The following is a 12,654-nucleotide window of genomic DNA, read 5'->3' on the forward strand; positions in this document are numbered from 1 at the left end:
ATCAGTTCTAATGTGAATTGTAGTTAACTAATAGCATACTGTACATGGGTACCTAGATAACTTGCCCACCTCCGTTACGTAGTTGGAGTAGAAATAAGCAGCGGTCCGTGCAGCTACCTAGTGGTCTCGGTCCGCTCCGAAGGTCCCACAGTTGAGCTTTATCTGTCCAGGAATTTGTAGGGAGAGAATAGGGTAGAGAACAGCGAATTACAAATTTCAGACATAGCTGGCGCAGTTAAGTAGAGTATGGCCTTCTAGAGATTTGCAGAATTATCCAGTTCTAGTATACCAGAGGTACACTTTACCGATGTCATTGGCAGCTGCTACGATGCTCCAATCTCTAGTAAACGATAAGCAAATGATGCAGCAGCCTAGAGGATCACCGAGTGTCTGTAACAATTCTCCAAGTCTTCCATCCCAAGTACGGATAGACGGATTGGGAGGGGTTGTGTTGTATTCTTGGTCGTCACTTTCAGTAAAACGGTAACCGATTTCCAGGTTGTGGTTTACTCCAAGAGATGCAGATCCCAGAATTCTACCGTCTGAAGTGAAAATCATAGTGTTAATTGTGCCTGTATGCCCTGTAAGTGTTCGAAGCGATTTACCTGTTCTCGAGTATAGAATCTCAATATTGGTGCTCCCTGACGTGATGAAGCCATGAGACTGTCATCATGCGAAGAAACAACGTTGAGAAATTGGTCATCGCGCCCACCTATGGTACTAAGCAGGCCAACAGTATTCACATCCCAAATCATGGCCGCATCGTTTCTAGCTAATAACACAGCTTGTTCGGCATTCGTTGTTAGTGCAATCCTACTGACGGACTCCTGGTGAGTATTGCATGAGGGTTGGTTCGCCTTGAGGGTAAGGTCCCACAGTTGAATTCCTGTCTTAGATGCGGATGCTGTCTCATGAATGTTAATAGATCCCCGCCGCGTGAGAATAGTGGCGCGGAAAAGTCACCGTCAATTCTCCTTAGGAGTGCTCTAGTTGCTGTCTCCCAGAGGCAGAGGTCTTGGTCGGTGCTCGTTAGTGCCAAGAGCCTACTATTAGGCGAAAATGCTAGGTATTGCGTTCCAGTTGAAGACAGTATTGTTGCCAAAAGAACCCCACTTGCTGAATGCCAAAGTTCTATGGAGCTGTCCTCGGACGACGCAGAGGCCACCAATTGTCCACCTGGGAAAAAGCCACAGTGTTCACCGCACCTTGATGTCCTCTAAGAGTTCGTCGCAGATCGCCGGTAGTAGTATTCCAGAAATAAACTGTTTCATCCTCGGATGCAGATACCAAGCATGCACCGTCGGGAGAAAATACTAGGAGAGGATATCACCCGAGTGCGCATTCTCTTTTTTCACGTATCTTACACTAACCACGCCCATGATAACAATAGTTGTGTGCTTTCTGCGTAAGTTTTTGAACGGTACAGTTGCCACCATATCGCGAGTTTGCGAGAATATCGCATATGAAGCATGTTGATCACTTGGACCGAACTAGAGTCGCAAAAATCCCGTTCTAACATCCCATCTCATGACGTTCCCGACCGTAGTTACGGAGATCGGCACTTTGCTATCCTGCGAAAATGCCACCATCCTACTCCAGATTCAGGGGTTCAGGGGTTCAGTTGTTTCACCGGCGTTCTACTTGAGGTTTCCCAAATCTGGCCATTGCTAGACTCCACCAGCTTTCCGTCCGGAGATAAGACCAAATTCGCACTCCCGGGGGGCTTTAGTGTTTGAAGCAAAGGATCCCACTGAAGGACCACGGTCGGTATCTGCAGTAGCAACTTAGGGATCTGGCTCCTGAGTAGGCTGCGAACGATACTCACTTTCGGGCAAAACAGGAGGGCCGAACTATGTAACTGCGGAGGTGTTGTCTCTATAACTTATCTGAACTTCACGACAAACCGCCGAGCGTCCTGGACCAGATACTCTGGCTCGGTCCTATTCTCTGCCTGAAAATTCAAGTCAGCTGTGATCAATGGACACTTAGACTGTGATACCCACTGGAAGAGCACCGAGATAGTCAGATAATACTATGATCAACCGAACTCCTTCGTGTATCTTGCCGAGTAAAGAAATAACCTCGAGCCAGTCGAGAAGGCACAACCGGAGAAATTGTTGTACTGTGCCGTTGTCGGTAGGTTCTACGCCGCTCTTCTGGAGGTGGTATACCCAGTGGTGACATGCATACTGCAAATGTAGGGATGTGTTGACTTATCCGCGATTTTTCAACATCGGAAATTGAAGTGGATGGGCTTTCCAGACAACAAATGTCGTGTCGAAGAATATTTGACATGATTTTCACAGAGCGTCGGAAGAGCACTTTATGCGCTACGGTCTCTGGTATACGAAAGTCGTCATCACGGCACCTGTGCTTGTCAATAAGGAAGTCACGAAAGGAAAGACGGAGCAGCTGAACCGTATCATCGCTCCTTTCAGGTACTGCAATACTGAACGCAGGCCGTTCAGCGTCTCCTCCAGGCTGGGCAGCGGCGGCAGGCTGTAGCAGCATAGGTGAAGAGGCCGTCAGCCTTTGTTGCAAGCTTTTGGATATTGTGCTGTTTTGGCCAATCTTCGGTAATCTGATTATTCTGCTGTATAATCGCCAGTTCGTGTGTTAAGAAAGCGTAATGTCATTTTCAAAACTCTTCTCGCGGTCGGAGACATTAATCTTGTTTAATATGGCTTCACGAACGAGATCCTGGGATTCCCCGCGAAAGCAAGATCTGATATGTGCCTCTGGCCTGCTAGTGAGGAAAATATGGATATTTATAGTTCGAAAGTCTTTAACGCGGCTTATTAGTTGAAGAATTAGAGCCAAATCGCTTTCGGGTTTGCATTCATCCAGGGCATGAATCGCAATTATCAGCGTTAAGGGGAATAATATTCGCGTTTCAAGTGCGAGGAGAGGCCGAAGAATTAGATGATTCTATTGGTTCTCTGGTAACTCGTCTCCGATCTTGGGGTATTCGTCTATAGCATCACAAATAAAGGCCTTCAGACTAGACAGTACTCCGGCTATAGATCATGCCGGTGTCGTAAAAAGCCGCTTGGCACTATTTCTCAGAGGTTCATGTTGGTTGAAGAAGAAGAAGGAGCTTGCACCAAGGCATAGGTCGTCTGGCAAAGGTTCTCCGGTAACTAGTCGCGTCCTGCCATGAGACGCAGCCGCAAATGTACGCGAGATTGTGGATTTGCCAGTACCGGCCATTCCTTGAAGCCAGAATATCTGGGCCCATCGCGATCTTCTATCCACTCTTGAATCTTAATGAGGTTTCCACCCACCTGCGTACCTACTAGACAATGACGTTTGCCTCGGTCCTCAAAGGAATTAAATACCGCCCCTTCGGCATAGTGCAAATTCACAAGTAACTGCAATTGCTTGGATGCCTTGACTCATAGTTACAGAGTGGTTAGTCTCAGTCGTTTGGGAATAGCATGTACTTTAGCCTCATTTCTGGCCTCGGTTAGGTCAAGTTGCTGGGCCGTACCCTGGGCAGGAGGAACAGGGAAAATGACGTGGCTCTGGTGCATGTGAGGCTTCCAATTTTGATTCAAGGTGTATAGCTCGATCTCCCCTCGAACTGTATCGATGGCATTTTGGACAAGATCCCATTTGAGTATAAAGACCTCTTTGACCTGTCCCTGGCCACCAACAAGCTAGAGATCCATATCCTGCTTGAGTCGGGGATAAGATTCACTCCAACCTGACTCCATGACCACTGATGGCAAATCGTTATTGTTCAGTCGGAAAAATGAAATCAGGCTCCTTTATGGAGCCAGAATATGGACCATCAATGAGTTTAATAGCTAGTAACATTGAGATGGTCGATGGCATGGCCGATAGAATTTCAACTCACTAGTACCAGCTCCCCAGCGTAAAGACCGCTGTTGGGTCGGTGTTGTAAGCCCATTCATGTACCACTCAAATCTCTAAGCTTCGGTCCAGGATTGATGGGAATCATGAATGTCGGCAGACAAGGTGCGAATCCAGACAGTAGAATTCTTGACGTTGTAATGTTTTCTGTGAGGGAAAAAGTAATGTCAGGGTCACCTGGGGGAATGGGGAGCTCAAAGGTATGTCTCACCTAAAACAGCGTGCTTCGAAAATACTATTAAGCTGATCTATCAGGGCCTGAGTAGGAGTTGGTGGAGTATTGGTGTATACCAGTTCTTGATGAGCTGTAAAGTTGGAGAGAATAGCCGAAGCGTGTTTGAGGAGTTCATCTGAAGAAGAAAATATCGAGAAGGATGTGGCCTGGGCGGCTGCCATTTTGTTTGCTCCGTATATGAGGTGTGAGCATGCCTGCTTCCCAGCGAGCCCTACGTAGGGTGAAAAGCTCTCGTCATCACTAGGTATCAAAGGCCTTCAGAAAGGCAAGGCACCTAATATATACCAACACCAACCACGGTCCAGAACCGGGGTGCTCATGATGCCAACATATCCTTCTCTCTTTTGAGGTCAACAAGCCTCTGAAGAGCACGGGAATATGTTGGATTCATCCAAGTAAGAGAGCAGTGCACTGATAGATAACCAGGACATACCAGGCAATATAGTCAGCTGGCGTAAGATGCCAGTAATCAACTGAAGTATCAGTCTAACTGTTCGCATGAATTGCATGTCTTCTGGTTGGGGTGGTCGCGTGACCTTATCAGCATCAAGTCATCGGAACCATGTCACAAAATAAATAGTCCTCAGCGTGTCGGATCGTCAGTACGAGAACCAACTGATCGGATAGATAGCTCTGCAAAGTGTCAGGGATCTGGATTGGCTCCTTGGTGTCTCGCGAGTGTTGATACATCAAGTGACGTGATTGGCTGTGATCCTCCCCAACGCATCAGCGCAGCCTCGGCCTCAGGCCCGCCACCTTTGAGTCTGGTCAACTCTCCAAGTCCAACATTTCTTCATGCATTCTCGTGATCTGTACACTGTGCTTGAATCACGAGGATGTTTCACTTCTTCTCTATAATTATTTGACCAAATCCTCTATTCATACCTCGACTGCCGTTATATCGCCCCTTTTCGATCCGGTCGAGCTTCGATAAGCTATGCTCCACATCTAATCTCGACCAAAGACACCGAGCAACCTCAACTCTTGCCAGGAGAAGGCGAGACCTGGCATAATGTTGGATCCATTTCCACCACCTCCGACCTGGCTCCAGGAGCTCGTAACTCCCTGGGCCGAACGTCTCCATTTATACTCGCTACCATATCACGTCCACGAAGTCATACTCGCCTTCGGATTTTACCAACTAATCCATTCTTATATCTCGCCATGGCTATCTGCCGTACTCTTTCCTCGACACTATCCGCAGTTACCGAAGCGGACCCAGTTAAACTGGGATATCCATGTCGTCTCTTTTGTGCAGAGTGTTCTCATAAATGTCGTGGCACTTTGGGTTATGTTTGCAGACGAGGAGAGGAAGAGGATGAATATCGATGAGCGTGTTCATGGATACACCGGCGCAAATGGCTTCGTACAAGCTCTGGCTGCGGGTTACTTTGTCTATGACCTGATCGTCAGTATCTTGTACCTCAACCTTTTCGGAATCGGCATGCTGTTTCATGCCATCAGCGCTTTATTCGTGTTTAGTCTCGGATTTGTAAGTCAAACAGTTTCAACATCTAACCCGAAATTGCTAATGATTTCTCTCTATATAGAGACCGTTCGTCAACTATTACGCCCCGACTTTCATCCTCTACGAGCTCTCTAGCCCATTCCTCAATATACACTGGTTCTTGGATAAGGTCAACATGACCGGCAGCAAACTGCAATGGTATAACGGAATGTTACTTTTGGTCGTCTTCTTCTCCTGCCGTCTCGTCTGGGGTACTTGGCAATCGATCGTTGTCTATGGAGACATGTGGCACGCATTCAAGCAAAGCCGTTCAATGACCCATTCACCATTCCTTGACGGAGTTTCCACCAACGCTCCCATCTTCAAGCTCGGTGAGGGAGGAGCCCTATGTACAGATGAGAGCTGTCTCAGAGCCAATGCTGAGATCTCGCAATTCGCTCACTATTTCACCGACGTCTCGCTCCCACAGTGGCTACCAATCGCATACGTCATTTCGAATCTCATCCTCAACTCTCTCAACTTCTACTGGTTCTCGCAAATGATTGATGCCGTTCTGAAGCGATTTCGTCAACAACCTGCGGCAAAGAAGGAGGCGGGTCCACTGCCTTCCAAAGAACCTGACTATATTCTCGATGCAGCTGAGGTGCTGGAGAAAGAACAGGGTTATTTCGAGACTGGGGACGGCGCAGAACTTAATATTCCTGCTACCACAACAGGTGCAGAAATTGCAGAAGCAGGAGATTCAGTGAAACAGCGCAATCTTGTTGTTACTTGATGACATTGAGGTTTGTGATTGTTTGTGTATACTTACATAGCGATTGCTTATTAGTTAGTTCATTATTGATCGACTCTTGCTCAGAGCGTTGTTAGCAGTTTTATACGTGCTAGAGACAGGACGGAACTATAGGTACACCACGACCGGACAGTGCATCATGTCAAGTGTACCTAATATCTAAGTGTGGCTAGTGGGCAGCATTGGGAGATTGCATGTAAATGGTTTTTTGCTATAAGTACCTCGCGGTTTAGAGAAACCATAGATCCGTTTCTACTTTACAGCGTTTCATTGAATGATTAGAATATCATATCTCAAGACACGAATAGAAAAAGTAAAAACCATAGACATCATGCGCCCAAACTACCTAGCCATATCAGAAGAACAGTTGTTTTGCAATACAATAACAGTAAAATGAAACCACCGAAACCCACAACCTTACCCAGCCTATCGATACATATTATTATTCTCCGGTCGAGCAAGCATGTAACGAACCGCTTCCCTAGCCACAGGAGCATTCCAAGCACTATTCGCACCACCACGTCTGAACTCCGGACCAGCACCATCCTCCCCGCCACCACGAACAGCTTCTCCGAGAATAGTCTCGAGATCCCGACGCTGGGAACTGAGCCAGCGACGAAGGAAGTTCGCGGGATCTCGGCTGAGGGCAGTATAGAATGAATGGCGTGCCTTGGAGTGCTGGATAGCTTGGATGATGAGGGCTAGTTGGTCGTCGAGGTTGCCGATTTGACGAAGTGTAGCGCCGTATTGTGGGTTGGTGGTAAGCGCGACCATCTTTTGGTAGAGTGGGTCGTCGACCGCGACGCGGATATCATAGACTGTGGGCGTTGGGTCGTTGTGATATTCTTGATCCACGCGAATCGTATAGGGAAGCTTGATAGGATCGAGAGGTGCAGTATGAGCCGCGATGGCATCGGGGATTTGAGGGAAAAACACGGCATCGCGGCCGAAAATCTGTCACACGGTTAGAAACCTTTGAAATTGATTAAGAATGGTAGATGAAAAATACCATTCTCAGTCTCGCATCACAGTGGATCTGGCGTTTTTCTTGATCTTCTTGAAGCTTCATGGTACGGATATAATCCCAAATACCAAGCAGAATACCACTCTTTGTATCCTCTTCAACATCAATAATTTCCTGCAATTCCTTACTAACTTTGAACCGCTCAGGTGTCTCGTCTCGGACGAGAGTCAAGGTGATATTCACATTCTCCTGAGCAGCGCGGGAAAATTGTAGGGTATCAAAGTCAGCAGTAGGCGGTAAAGATACAGCGGTCGGTGGAATCTGTGGTTTGGTCCATGTGATGGGAGCCAAATCTTCCGACTTTGCATTGTGCGTCCTGTCGAAATCGATTGTAATAGATTTGAAGAAATGCGACAGTTTCTGTCGTGAGCGTTGTGGCGTTTTCGATTTCGACTTTTCCGCGTCATCACCATCACCTCCCGCAACCTCTTTTTCCTCTTCGTCATCACTGTCCTCCCTCGGGACAGTTACATCGATACTATCATCGTCCAAAAGCCTCCCTTCAATTCGCACTTTGTACCGTCCCGATCCTGGTCCACCGTTCCCATTCTGTTCGCCCTTCTGCCATACCTGGCCCTCAGCCGTATTCGAGATCCAGACACGTAGAGTTTTGTAACGCTTGACTGCTCGCCCCAGCGAATCTTGAATGTCCAACCTCTTCCTAACCATGGATGAATCCAATCGTTTCTCTAAGTCTCGTAGCTTCTTGTACTCTTGCACTCCATCGCCAATGACATAATCTTCGACACCATCTGGCATGTTTTTATCGGTAGGTTTCCGGCTACGTCTTATCTGGGCGTCGTTAACAGGAGGTACGTTGCGTTGGTGAGCTGCTGCGGCGGCAGCGGCAGCCATGTACTGGGGATGAGCCATTTGTTGATGAGGCATAGGCATACCTGGACCTATTATGGAAATAAGAGTTAGTATTTCATGCGTTGAGCCACGTTGTCTGACAAGGGTCATAGAATCATACCTGGTACAGGACCTCCGCGACGAGGTGTGGCGGGTGAGCGCTGCGCGGTCTGAGGGTAGCCACGAGGATAATTGGGCTGCATTGGGGCGTTCATAGCCATATTGGCGAGTACGTGGACGATGTCGCACAATCAAATAGCAAAGAGGCCTTTGTGACAGCGGTGGCAGTAAAAGATGAGACAAGTGGTCGACGCTGGTGGCTGTCAGACCGATACATTGAAGTCGCGATGGCTTTCTGGCAGATCGCAGAAACGTTCACGATACAGCGCTAACCACATTAGGTAATACATAGAACAAGTTTGTATCATAGGGTTAGGGTTAGGGTTTTGTAAAGAGAACCCATGTTTAGCGATAAACATACATTTTACTACAACGACTAATACGCACTATCTTTGGGCAGCGACATAGAGTAATATGAGAAAGCATGCAATGAGCCTGATTTGACAACGACTGCTAATTGATGAAAGACCGGGCATTTGAGATGGGTATAGGCGACGATTGCGGTATGGACAAGTTTTTAGGGACCTTTTTTGGTTCGTTTTTGTTTCAGTCAGCCTGAATGTATGCCCCGGCAGCATGAACCAAGGGCCATAAATACATATCAGAACCATAAGGCATATTCTCTATCTACCAACGGTTGCAGAATCTCAACGATTCCTTCATTCGCACAACTAGATACTTTTGAACAGGACAAACCACAGTTAAGGGTGATACACCGTCTCATCGACTGGATCAATAATAGTCGGTAGGTATTTCGTATTCCACTCTTCATCCAGGTCATCGTCAAAATCTTCAGGATTCGGCCTGACGCGACGTGCCTTGAAATACTCCCAGTAAGCAGGATACCACCCTACCTGGCCCCAATCAAGGACGGCAGCTATTATTGGATTTGGCCCGGACGATGTAAGGATCTTAGAGGGCACAAGGTCGCTATGCGTGAAGTCCACAGACACATCCTCGTCGATCTCGATATCGTAGCCATCCTGAAATTTCTGGACCACGTCACTATGGAATGGGCCAGTCAAGTCTCCGTGGTTGGAAAGAAATATGTCATTTAGCGGTTGATTATTTAGGCTACCTAAAGGGTATTTTAGTATGGATTCTTCTTAGGTACCACAATGAAATTTCAATCACTCACCCACGTACAGGACTTGTCAGACTGTTCTATCGACCTCCAGGCCTTGACCATGCCGTTGAGTTCTTTACAGACAGTCTGTCTCTCCTCTTCCAAAGCACTCCATCTTTGCTCCAGAGGCCCTCTTTCCATCAAAGAGTTCTTTAACGAGAAGGCCATGCTCAACTCCGGCAGACACAAAGTTGATCAGACCCCAATCTGCCATTTCGAAGCTAATTTGCGCAAGGTTAAAGTTCCCGAGAAAACTTTGAGGGTCGTTGATGACAAGGTACTTCTTCCCAGCTGTATTCCTTGAGCAGTGAACACTCTCGGGGCCTTGCCGACATCCTATCCGACTTTATTCTTGCTGAAGCAAGCAAGCTTACACAATATCTCTAGGTTCCTTCCGCGCCTAGCAGGCTCACTCAAAGGAATTGCCAGACTTGGATCGTTGAGTCGGCCGACGAGCTTGTGAGAGAACGGATTTTCAGCAGTGAGGTTGCTGTGTATGTTCGCTCCATCATGCAGTAAGTATAGATGCATGTGATGCAAATAGTGTTTTTGTTCAGTATGGCAGCGAAGAGGGTTCTTTTGTTATTCTTGTTGAGTTTCGCGAGGTGTTCTGTTCAGACGAACTCTTTGTTTTTGTTTAGCGCCATGTATCAATTGATATTTCAAATGTTTTCTGTCTGAAAGCCGACCTCAGAAGAAGGAAAGGTATCATCATGAACAATGTATATACTTGAGTTTCCATGCTTGAATCTGTCAATGGCCTCCTCTAGATCTCCAGGGCTGTTAGACCTTGATACAAGTATAGAGAATAACTCCTACTTCTTAGACTTACCAGCAATTCTGAAGGCGTGAGATACTGCTCAAGTTCTGTGTATCATACCTAGTTAGCCACAATGACCAAGGCCTGGGCCAATGCACACTTAAAATAGAGTCGAAGATTCAATGGTCACCAGTAGCTTACGTAGTATTACAAGGCACAATTCCATAGCTGCGCTCCCAGTCTGACCGGAAACAGCTTCAGTTCTGTGTCCTTCCATCTTGGAAATCAAATCGGCGAGTCGATAATTCCAAGGTTGGTCTGATCTGGATTGGCGGAAGTCTCATACTGTTCTCAAAATAACTAACATCTGGAATTAGGTTATCATAGATTTGGTATACTTCTCTGAATTTCTTTTTCTGTATCACGCAATCTAAATATGATGCAGCACTCTCCGTTCGTCCTCCATATACGACCACATTGCCTATTTCAATGCTGAGGTACTAGTATGCACAGTAAGCCATGTCCAGTCCAAGCCAACGGGGCACAGGCGGTGGAAAAAGAGCACAGCGGCAATTTTCAATGAATAAATCAGAGAAAATAGACTGCACATTCTTGTATTCAGACGACACAAGGGGCGTAATCGCATGGGGGATTTGAAACAGAACAAATTGGGAGAAAAGTGTCAGAACAGCGAGACCTGCTCTTATGTAAGAGCTGGCGGGCGGTGATGATCATACGTCTATTATAAATGTTATTCCGAACAAGGTAAAATTAATTCGAAACATGAATTCACAGGTCCTCATATTCACCTTAAAATGCCTATTCCAACAGGGACGCTTGGTTGGCGTACAAGACCTCCACCACATTGTTTAGCTTCTCAATCGTCTGCAATGCTGCATCATAGCCCTTGTCCCTTTCTGTCTCCTCGAAAACGATCAAGCAGCCAGCTCCTTGGTCCAACACGCCCACGATGACCTTGTCTAGGATCATCTGAGACAGTTTCCTCTCCACTTGTTGAGTATCTAAGCCAACCATTTTGGCAATGTGATCAATCTCTACTCGGCTGAATGGTTCAATGACCTTGATGAGATTCTGCTCCAACATGGCGTCGTAAAGTCTGCGGAGGTGATTACGGATGAAGACGTCGCCACCGAGCTCGTATCGGTAATCGGAAAGCGCCTTTTCATACTCTTCCAAAGACCGGTTTGCGTGGGCACGAGCAACAGCTTTCATAGCTTCAAGCCGTGTGCTTGCATACTTCAACGCTTGCTTTGAGCCAAGCAGATTCGTCACATCATCCACGAGGTTGAGCATGATCTTGCAAAGTAGCATATACTGCAGTGCTGCAGTAGCTTTTTCTGTGTCATCAACGGAGCTATATCCCTCGAGAGCTTCAATGAAGTACGAATACGCCGTGTTGAAATCTTTATCTTCTGCATGTAACATTCCACTTTGCATGTCGAGACCGGCCTGTAAAGTAGGAGGAGTGTAGACGGCTGAAGCCGATGTACGAGCTGAAGTTAATGCCGCGCGAGCCTTGGGCTGGTTCCCAAGAGCATGGTAGACTCGTGATTCCAAGAGCTGGATCTCGACCAGTACAACCTTGTCGTCCAACCGTTTCAGCTCCCGAAGCAGGGAGTTGATCAAAGTCAAGGCATCGTAGTACGACTGCTTTTGCATGTAAATCGCCACTAAACGTGTTTCTAAGCTCTGTCTGAGGAAGGATCGACGCTCGGAGACTGCCCATTCTATCGATGATTTGATGACGGCGACTTGAATGTCAATCGTGTTCGGGATCTCGCTTAGCAAATCCAAGAGCTGTCGCACTGTATGTTGTTAGAGACACAGTACAATCAGTGAAACACATTGACTCACCCAGCTTAGCTGTCTTCGCTTTGGCGAAAGAAGAAAAGGCATCTCGGCTCGATTTGATTAAATCAGCAAGCTCATGGGCCTTCTTGTTATCCCGATACAGCTCTCCCAGCCCAACCAAAGCTGCCTCGTAGTCTCTCGAGGCCGATTCAGTTTTACCAACGCCGCTTGATAGCACATCCCGATATATTTGCTCGGACTTGGCAGGGTCCTTGGATGCAAGTGACTTTGCTTCCTCGATACGCTGGCTAGCGGACGTAGAAGCCATGATGTTGTCGTGTGTCGGATGCGAGCGCAGCCGAAAGGTACAATGGACTGTCTATGAGAGAGCCGTATGTATGATGCTGGGCAATGTGCGATGATATAGTTGTGTACTTTGTAGATGATGAGTTGAAGATTGGAGGTTGTAAGCTGGATCAACAACAGCTCTGGTAAGCGTCACTTAAGCTGCCAACCTGCGAGCTTGCCGCAACAGCGAAACAAGCCAATCAGAATCGTGTAGTGGGTCCCCAAACATTTTTATCTCCG

General features: G+C 47.1%; 5 protein-coding genes across 5 annotated transcripts; 1 reads left to right on the forward strand and 4 right to left on the reverse strand.

The window, feature by feature from the left end:
• On the reverse strand, nucleotides 1–2,673 carry TSTA_027830 (WD-repeat protein, putative). The gene is made up of 8 exons (XM_002479881.1): nucleotides 2,191–2,673; nucleotides 1,905–1,951; nucleotides 1,642–1,850; nucleotides 1,206–1,313; nucleotides 826–1,176; nucleotides 606–772; nucleotides 301–542; nucleotides 1–226 (listed from the first exon to the last, which is right to left on the reverse strand). Exons 1-7 carry the CDS (start codon nucleotides 2,509–2,511, stop codon nucleotides 507–509), a joined length of 1,239 nt encoding a protein of 412 aa, XP_002479926.1. The 5' UTR covers nucleotides 2,512–2,673; the 3' UTR covers nucleotides 1–226; nucleotides 301–506.
• Nucleotides 2,674–4,889: 2,216 nt separating this feature from the next.
• Nucleotides 4,890–6,633, forward strand: TSTA_027840 (DUF887 domain protein). Its single transcript, XM_002479882.1, has 2 exons — nucleotides 4,890–5,603; nucleotides 5,662–6,633. The coding sequence occupies exons 1-2, from the start codon at nucleotides 5,124–5,126 to the stop codon at nucleotides 6,352–6,354; spliced, it is 1,173 nt and encodes a 390-aa protein (XP_002479927.1). The 5' UTR covers nucleotides 4,890–5,123; the 3' UTR covers nucleotides 6,355–6,633.
• Nucleotides 6,634–6,661: 28 nt separating this feature from the next.
• On the reverse strand, nucleotides 6,662–8,570 carry TSTA_027850 (SWI-SNF complex subunit (BAF60b), putative). The gene is made up of 3 exons (XM_002479883.1): nucleotides 8,370–8,570; nucleotides 7,382–8,298; nucleotides 6,662–7,326 (listed from the first exon to the last, which is right to left on the reverse strand). Exons 1-3 carry the CDS (start codon nucleotides 8,467–8,469, stop codon nucleotides 6,799–6,801), a joined length of 1,545 nt encoding a protein of 514 aa, XP_002479928.1. The 5' UTR covers nucleotides 8,470–8,570; the 3' UTR covers nucleotides 6,662–6,798.
• Nucleotides 8,571–9,069: 499 nt separating this feature from the next.
• TSTA_027860 (uncharacterized protein) lies at nucleotides 9,070–9,777 on the reverse strand (the record flags this gene model as incomplete). The annotated part of the gene is made up of 2 exons (XM_002479884.1): nucleotides 9,515–9,777; nucleotides 9,070–9,446 (listed from the first exon to the last, which is right to left on the reverse strand). The coding sequence occupies exons 1-2, from the start codon at nucleotides 9,660–9,662 to the stop codon at nucleotides 9,070–9,072; spliced, it is 525 nt and encodes a 174-aa protein (XP_002479929.1). The 5' UTR covers nucleotides 9,663–9,777.
• Nucleotides 9,778–10,530: 753 nt separating this feature from the next.
• On the reverse strand, nucleotides 10,531–12,465 carry TSTA_027870 (proteasome regulatory particle subunit (RpnF), putative). The gene is made up of 2 exons (XM_002479885.1): nucleotides 12,130–12,465; nucleotides 10,531–12,080 (listed from the first exon to the last, which is right to left on the reverse strand). Exons 1-2 carry the CDS (start codon nucleotides 12,392–12,394, stop codon nucleotides 11,074–11,076), a joined length of 1,272 nt encoding a protein of 423 aa, XP_002479930.1. The 5' UTR covers nucleotides 12,395–12,465; the 3' UTR covers nucleotides 10,531–11,073.
• Nucleotides 12,466–12,654: the final 189 nt, after the last annotated feature.

This window comes from Talaromyces stipitatus, genomic scaffold (genome assembly GCF_000003125.1).
Source record: "Talaromyces stipitatus ATCC 10500 scf_1105507295541 genomic scaffold, whole genome shotgun sequence".
Taxonomy (NCBI): domain Eukaryota; kingdom Fungi; phylum Ascomycota; class Eurotiomycetes; order Eurotiales; family Trichocomaceae; genus Talaromyces; species Talaromyces stipitatus.

What these genes read in the sequence shown, in the direction of transcription:
- TSTA_027830 (XM_002479881.1), bottom strand. Translation starts at nt 2,511, where the DNA reads ATGCTGCTACAGCCTGCCGCCGCTGCCCAGCCTGGAGGAGACGCTGAA. An exon ending in AACACATCCCTACATTTGCA is followed by an intron (nt 1,952 to 2,190) that starts GTATGCATGTCA and finishes TTGAATTTTCAG; the next exon opens with GCAGAGAATAGGACCGAGCC. An exon ending in TCATGCAATACTCACCAGGA is followed by an intron (nt 773 to 825) that starts GTCCGTCAGTAG and finishes CTGTGTTATTAG; the next exon opens with CTAGAAACGATGCGGCCATG.
- TSTA_027840 (XM_002479882.1), top strand. Translation starts at nt 5,124, where the DNA reads ATGTTGGATCCATTTCCACCACCTCCGACCTGGCTCCAGGAGCTCGTA. An exon ending in TCGTGTTTAGTCTCGGATTT is followed by an intron (nt 5,604 to 5,661) that starts GTAAGTCAAACA and finishes CTCTCTATATAG; the next exon opens with AGACCGTTCGTCAACTATTA.
- TSTA_027850 (XM_002479883.1), bottom strand. Translation starts at nt 8,469, where the DNA reads ATGGCTATGAACGCCCCAATGCAGCCCAATTATCCTCGTGGCTACCCT. An exon ending in TCGCGGAGGTCCTGTACCAG is followed by an intron (nt 8,299 to 8,369) that starts GTATGATTCTAT and finishes TTTCCATAATAG; the next exon opens with GTCCAGGTATGCCTATGCCT. An exon ending in GTGATGCGAGACTGAGAATG is followed by an intron (nt 7,327 to 7,381) that starts GTATTTTTCATC and finishes ACCGTGTGACAG; the next exon opens with ATTTTCGGCCGCGATGCCGT.
- TSTA_027870 (XM_002479885.1), bottom strand. Translation starts at nt 12,394, where the DNA reads ATGGCTTCTACGTCCGCTAGCCAGCGTATCGAGGAAGCAAAGTCACTT. An exon ending in AGCGAAGACAGCTAAGCTGG is followed by an intron (nt 12,081 to 12,129) that starts GTGAGTCAATGT and finishes AACAACATACAG; the next exon opens with TGCGACAGCTCTTGGATTTG.